The sequence below is a fragment of the Halichondria panicea genome, chromosome 3, assembly GCF_963675165.1.
Source record: "Halichondria panicea chromosome 3, odHalPani1.1, whole genome shotgun sequence".
NCBI classification, from domain to species: domain Eukaryota; kingdom Metazoa; phylum Porifera; class Demospongiae; order Suberitida; family Halichondriidae; genus Halichondria; species Halichondria panicea.
The window spans coordinates 8,218,839-8,225,970 of NC_087379.1; the positions used below are offsets into that span (position 1 = coordinate 8,218,839).

Below are 7,132 nucleotides of genomic sequence, written 5' to 3' on the forward strand. Positions count from 1 at the left end.
TCCCCTCACAGGCTACGTCACTCGTACATCTATGAGAACATCCACCAGTACTGTATGCAGGTGTGTATTTTAGTTTGACTTTGAGTGCCCATAATTTGATTTAAGACCGTCCAATTTCTATTAAAAGTACATTATTCCATAACTTGATTGCTTGTTTGATGCTCATGTGCATGTAGTTATATCAATGTTGTTTCAATGGCTACTGCTACTGTAGGACCTGCTGGAGGTGCACAGTGGTGTGCTGGGGGAGAGACTGCGCAAGGTGGTGAGGATGGGCATGAAACACGTCAAGCAGTGTATGGTGAGTGGGCGTGTACTGTTGCTATTAGCAACGCCTTGACTGTACAGTACATGTTAGACTACAATTGTGTGAGCATTCCATCTACATGTAGTTGCATGGTAGTCTACACAGTGTGTCATGTGATCCCTCAAGAATGAGCTGTGTTAGTGAGAGGGTTGTGTTTGTATGCAGCTGTGTTCTCAGAGAGGGTTCATCTGTGAGGTGTGTCAGAGTGATGACGTCATCTACCCCTTTGACATAGACAACACCCACCAGGTACACACACACACGCCACACCCTCACACACACACACACACACACCATTGTTAACTCGATCGGGTATGATTTAGATATAGCTTATGAGAGTTCCACTTACAACATTATATTTCCCCCCCTCACACACACACACACACACACACACACACACACACACACACACACACACACACACACACAGTGCGGTACGTGCAACGCCCTGTTCCATCAAAGCTGTCAACCAGCCAAGGGCAATTGTCCCAAGTGCTACAGAGTGAGGAAGAGAAAAGTGAACTCTAACCTAGAAGGAGAGGACATTTTGATTGCAAACTAAACATTCTTGAATGTGTTATTTTAATTTTGTACACTGTGACAACAATCATTTCCTCATCTGTACTCATGCATGTCAATATTGGTGTTTGGTGAATTTTGATATCGATATTGCTAATTGTATATACTGTGTAATTAGAATGCTCCAATGATAATGATAAGCACTAACGTACACTTCATTATCACACAGAGAGAAGAAAACGTCACATGCAAATATATAAATCCGGTCCATGGATGCTTCACAACTTCTTGGACTCATGATCATTGCAGGGGGCACTTTATAATAATTAAACGTGCACTTTAAGTTATTGCATGTGCTCTGATGGTGCGAATAAAACCAAACAATAATAATTATGTAACTCATAATAATTTTTTTTTTATGTGAAAAACTCTTACAAAACTGTGTATATAATACTTATTGACACAAAAAAACTAAAGGTCAATCTAGGGTATCTGATCTACATATATATACATGTACGTACTATCTAATAGTGTGACCAAGTCAGTGTGTAGTGGGTTGAGTCTGAGAGTGGAGACAAACTCGTGGTACTTGTGGGGGTGGTGTTTGACCACACCCAGTAGGGCAGTGTACAGTCTAGTGGCCTTCTCTTTCTTGCTCTCATTCAAGTCACTGGTTTTCTCAAGAATGGAAACAGGGATAAGCCCAGCTGACAGGAGGTGGAGGGCCAAGGCCTTCGGGTCCTCAGAGAGTGACTGGACTATCTTCTCACTGCAGCTCACCAGCACACTGTAGCCAGCGTTACCTGCAGGAGAGAGGAAATGGTTAGAGCATGATACGCCCACACACTGGAGACCTAAGTACATGTAATGTGAACAAATAGACTCAGTACATGTACAATACACTGTATATGGATGATAATTATGCATAATTATGAGTTAAATTTTAAATAGCTACTTAGTAGAGGGCTTAGACGGAGGGTGTTGGTCACCTGACATGTGCTTACGTTGGGTCAATTGCTGACAGACTTGATGAGCTGTGTCTCCTTTCCCCAATCTCAGTGCGATATCTAGTAGAGCTCTGTAAGTTGCTTGTGAAGGATTATGTTGTTTCCAGATTTGCAAACACTTCATCATGGCTGTTTGAGTTCCTTCTCTGTGGGTCAACATATTCACATCGGCTTGTTCTGCAGGAGGTAGTCCCATTGCACTTGAATACAGTTCCACATTATCGAAACATGAGGCCAGGTAGGGAGTATCAGGAACCTCTATTCCACTGTTGAGTTGCTCGTCAGTCAGATTGTATTGCTCTACTAGTTCTTGAAGAGTGACTTGTTTAGCGGATGGTCCTATAATAATTAGTGGTGTGAACAATTAACATAACACCGATGCAGCTTCCACATTGTAGTGGTAATGTTGGAGACATAATTACAGGTACGTAAGATATGGGGCAGATGAATTATCTGCAGTATAGAATAATTATGCCTATTAAGTAAGTTAAATATATATTCTTTTGCAGAATGAGTAACTGAGTCTGAGTGCGGTAAATTACCAGCTGACGAGCTAGTTCAGATTATAGTGATATGAGAACTGTGTTTGGTACAGTAGCGTCACTGTACTTTATATTGACCGCTACTGTAGAACACTTCCACACACAATATTATAGTTATAGCCTAGTTCCTGCTGACATACCTAATTTAGAAGGTACCTCTTCTCTGACTGTATCATGGTCATGAAACGTTGGCTTCTTCCTAAAGTTGATTCACATTGATAAAGCTAGTGACTCAACTGTGCAATAGTCACTCACGTTTCTGTGTCAGTGGCAACAGTCCTGCTCCTGGGGAAGACTGGAAGCGATTGAGGACGTGGCTGTGACTGTGTGTGTGTGTGTGTGTGTGTGGGGGGGGGGGGGGCACATGTAATGGTATTCATGTTGTTTGGGTGTGTGTAATATTGGAACTCTAGTTTGCACTCAATACAGTTAAGACCACTAAATTACATCACCGACAGTATAAATATATCACCAAAGAATGAGTGAAAAAATAATGTTATAATTATATCGGTGAAAGTAAATCATTGTTTTTGATCCCATTGGGCACAAACCTCTCTTACACTAAAACACTCATGATCAGTATATGCATTATTGAGGTATGGACTCACATGTGATTCAGTAGCTTCCTCAAGCAGCTTTATTACTGAAGGGGTAGAGTTAGGTGATTCCTTGGCTATCTTCAGAGCAGTCTCTCTATACTGTGATGATGATCATATGAAGGGATGAGACGTACATTGTAAGAGGTAAAGTGGTCTAATGCGTATGACATGTACTTTGCTGACAGAGCAATACTGGCAACGGTAATTGCATATTAACTAAATGGAATGAACTACCACTGGAGCTGCAGGAAAGTGCATCAATTTTGTCATTTAAGAGAAATGTACTCTGTTACTTGCATTATTTTGTACACGCTATTATGTAAGTACTGTATGCATATCATTATGCCTCGAGGCGTAGCCGCAGGAGGGATACGGTAAAGCTGACTGTGTGTACGTGTGTGTCTGTCTGTCTGTGTGTGTGTGTGTATTCCAGCAGTAACTGCTCAACGGTTGCAATGCGACGAAAACTAACAGCTTCTATAGGCTTCTAGCCACGTTCTCTTGGATTTCGATTCGTGGATTAGCAAACTAAAGCTTCTTTCTCGAGTTATGGCTAGTTTGACTCACATTGAAGGCTGTTGCAGTCTCTTCAGAATCTTTCATAGCATCATCTGTTCGCACAAACTTTCTATTCAACATATGAGTTAGCCTTGCACTAAAGCGCTAGCTTTTTGTTAGCTACAAGACTCAGAAAATATCTCTTTGGACACACCCTTTATTATGCCTCGAGGCGTAGCCGCACGAGGGATACGGTAAAGCTGACTGTGTGTGTCTGTCTGTCTGTCTGTCTGTGTGTGTGTGTATTCCAGCTATAACTGCTCAACGGTTACAATGCGACGAAAACTAACAGCTTCTATAGGCTTCTAGCCACGTTCTCTTGGATTTTGATTCGTGGATTAGCAAACTAAAGCTTCTTTCTCGAGTTATGGCTAGTTTGACTCACATTGAAGGCTGTTGCAGTCTCTTCAGAATCTTTCATAGCATCATCTGTCCGCACAAACTTTCTATTCAACATATGAGTTAGCCTTGTACTAAAGCGCTAGCTTTTTGTTAGCTACAATACTCAGAAAATATCTGTTAAAACAGCTAGCTAGCAGTAGCCATTTGTGAAATTGATCTCTTTGGACACACCCTTTAATTATTCCTGTGGATGTAATGCGCATGCGCGCTCATTCCCCATGTGTGAGAAAATAATATCCAAGATCCAGATCCAGATCCTCCTGGCAGAATCATCTTTGTCTTGAGGGCCTGGTAAGCCACAAAACACTACCATATAACAATATAGATAACAATATGCATGTACACAGGTCTTTTCTTCTTAGATATTATATACACTGAACTACAGATCCTGGAAGAATCAATTTTCTTCTTTCTTGATGTCCTGGTAAGCCACATAATACAATAAATAACAACTTACAATAGATGCATGTAAATAAGTCTTTTCTTCTCAGTGACTTTATATAGATAAGCTAACTTTAATATAAAATTCATTATAGATAACACTCTAATACTTTTGAGCGAAAGCAAAAACATGGCGAGAGGCATTAGCACAGCGCCAGCTTGAACACTAGTTCTGTTAGCTTATATCCATTATGCAGAACTATTATAAAAACCAAACGAATGTTGCAAGCTGCGCTGTGGATAGTCAAGGCAGTATACTGATACGTGATTAATCACTAGCTGTACGAATCCCAGTGAATAATAGGACAACATGCTAATTATCAAAATAATAGATGATAATGGTCACAATCCTATAGACACATCAGTTTAGTATCATATACTTACCATGTTAGCCAGGTCCACCACGGCTCCTGAGGAGAGTAGCTGTCTAACGCAGTCTGTGCGACCATACATGGCTGCCCTCATGAGTGGAGTCTCCCCACGCTACAAGAGTGAGAGCATACAGTAACTTTGACAACACATCTGTGTGATAGACCATAAATAAAGTAAAGGAAGGGGATTGGCATTATTTACTATAATAGAGTGGTTGCATCTGACGTCATCCACCCACGCACGAAAGTATATAACACTATAATTCCTTAACTAGCAAATGATGTGATGATCATGCACGAACATGTTGCCTATAGACACATCAGTTTAGTATCAGATACTCACCTTGTCAGCCAGGTCCACCACGGCTCCTGAGGAGAGCAGCTCTCTAATACAGTCTGTGTGACCTCTACTGGCTGCCTCCATGAGTGGAGTCTCCCCATACTACAAGAGTAAGAGCATAATAATAACTTTTGACAACACATCTGTGTGATAGACCATAAATAAAGTAAAGGAACGGGATTGGTAACAAGCAAAAAATGTAACTATCCGTGATGCGTATGTTATTAGAATCACTTCATCTTTTGTATCCTCCATTTAGTATTCAGTGCACAACATAATTATCATTATGCAGCAGTTCGTCAATTTAGAACACAAATAAGCAATATAAGAATATCGGTAAAAACTTAATTGCCATGTCCATGCTAATTATCAAAATAATAGATGATAATGGTCACAATCCTATAGCCACTTCAGTTTAGTATCAGATACTCACCTTGCTAGCCCAGTTCACCACGGCTCCTGAGGAGAGCAGCTCTCTAACACTGTCAGTGTGACCTCCCAAGGCTGCCATCATGAGTGGAGTACGCCCATTCTACAAGAGTGAGAGCATACAGTAACTTTTGTCAACACATCTGTGTGATCGACCATAAATAAAGTAAAGGAAGGGGATTGGCATTATTTACTATAATAGAGTGGTTGCATCTGACGTCATCCACCCACGCACGAAAGTATATACCGTATATCTTCTAATTTATCGGACAGCAAAAAATAATTATTTTGGAAATTGTCCGGGTATAATTGGAACAGATTTTTATAGAGCATGCGAAGTGTCCGAAACAAGCAAGCAGCTGCATGCGAGCTAGCTAAGTTTAATAGAACAGTGTACGACTGAATAGTTGCACTAACTATTTAAAACTAGCTCTCAAAGCTATCTAACTGCAGCACTCTAAGTCTTACTCAGGGGCGGATCCAGGATTTAAGAAAGGAGGGTTCTTTCTCGCGGACAAGAACTTCACCCGGCGCGCAGCGCCGAAATTTTTGACGACCACGCCCCCTTTTGACGTGCCACGCCTACTAATTAATCACTTTCTACCTTCGAAAAATTTGTAACACAGGAGAGATGGTTTTGTGACTGGAGGAGAGATAGTACGTGGTGACCTCCAATGGAAAGACAGACGGTGATGGCTGGTGAAGAGGAGACTTGTAGAACTTAACCATCAATTTATTAATGATTATAGCAATTATACATGTAAGTATGCAGTGTCATTCAATATGCAGTGCCATGCACTCTCCCTTACCTGAAACTTTCCTCTTCTTAAACCAAGGATTCATGGCTAGATATAATAATTTATCACTTGACCACTGTGCAAATCAATTGGCTGCAGTAGCCAGCCCCACCCTCTACTTGTTATGCAGAGAGAACCAGCCCCACCCTCTACTTGTTATGCACAGCCCCACCCTTTTATTATGCAGAGAGAACCAGCCCCACCCTTTTATTATACGGAGAGAACTTTGTAAGACTTTGTCAGTACAGTTAGCTAGACTTAGTATAGTCTCATGAATCAGCCGCCGTTCTTTTGGAACCACCGTCTGAGCACTCTTGTCATGAAGTCATTTCAAAATGGAATGTTGATTGCTCACAAAACCAATGGAATGTAATTAAATCGTGATCTTACGCCCACACATATTTCCTAATTGTTATACAAATCGCCAAGCGAAGGCATCTCTCTCTACTTGTGTTTTGCTGTGGTGCTAAATCTGTGCCCAAGGACCCCTGCTTGCCTTGCTTATGCTTTGTAGCAGCTTCTATGTATGAAGTGTTTACCATGCGTAATGCATGCGTAATGATTATCCAAATGCGTTGAGCAAAGTGCAGTTCTTTGCTGCCTCCAAGTTCATCACCTGACTGGACTTCTGCAATTTGATTGGTCAAGACGGAATTCCGTCTTGGCACATAAAACGATGACAAGAGTGCTCAGACGGTGGTTCCAAAAGAACGGCGGCTGATTCATGAGACTAGACTTAGTAATGTCAAGACTAGCTGGAAGGGTAGTTCGTACGAACCCAACGAACTGCCTCTGGATCCGCCCCTGCTTACTTGCCATC

At 41.3% G+C, this 7,132-nt stretch overlaps 2 protein-coding genes across 5 annotated transcripts in view; one reads left to right on the plus strand and one right to left on the minus strand.

The window, feature by feature from the left end:
* Positions 1–7,132, plus strand: part of LOC135334195 (pleckstrin homology domain-containing family M member 1-like) — a 39,034-nt gene that overhangs the window by 3,493 nt on the left and 28,409 nt on the right. For 2 of the 3 annotated variants that reach the window (XM_064529290.1, XM_064529291.1), the window contains exons 11-14: positions 12–60; positions 215–301; positions 473–556; positions 738–974. The exons of the other annotated variant lie outside the window; for it this stretch is intronic. In XM_064529290.1, the coding sequence (XP_064385360.1) occupies positions 12–60; positions 215–301; positions 473–556; positions 738–869 (352 nt within the window). In that variant the 3' untranslated portion in view covers positions 870–974. Of the gene's footprint in view, positions 1–11; positions 61–214; positions 302–472; positions 557–737; positions 975–7,132 lie in introns of those variants that run through there. 3 annotated transcript variants of the gene reach the window in all.
* Positions 1,295–4,058, minus strand: LOC135334228 (uncharacterized). Of its 2 annotated transcripts, none has more exons than XM_064529338.1 (6): positions 3,918–4,058; positions 2,984–3,073; positions 2,631–2,698; positions 2,516–2,574; positions 1,816–2,172; positions 1,295–1,629 (listed from the first exon to the last, which is right to left on the minus strand). In XM_064529338.1, the coding sequence occupies exons 1-6, from the start codon at positions 3,987–3,989 to the stop codon at positions 1,310–1,312; spliced, it is 966 nt and encodes a 321-aa protein (XP_064385408.1). In that variant the 5' UTR covers positions 3,990–4,058; the 3' UTR covers positions 1,295–1,309. The 2 variants fall into 2 exon arrangements, with proteins under 2 accessions (XP_064385408.1, XP_064385407.1); XM_064529337.1 differs by lacking the exon at positions 3,918–4,058 and adding an exon at positions 3,542–3,691.

Coding starts and splice junctions, on each gene's coding strand:
- LOC135334228 (XM_064529338.1), bottom strand. CDS start 3,989: ATGTTGAATAGAAAGTTTGTGCGGACAGATGATGCTATGAAAGATTCT. Junction 2,699..2,983: donor AGGAAGCTACTGAATCACAT/GTGAGTCCATAC, acceptor ACACACACACAG/TCACAGCCACGTCCTCAATC. Junction 2,173..2,515: donor AGAGGTACCTTCTAAATTAG/GTATGTCAGCAG, acceptor TAATTATTATAG/GACCATCCGCTAAACAAGTC.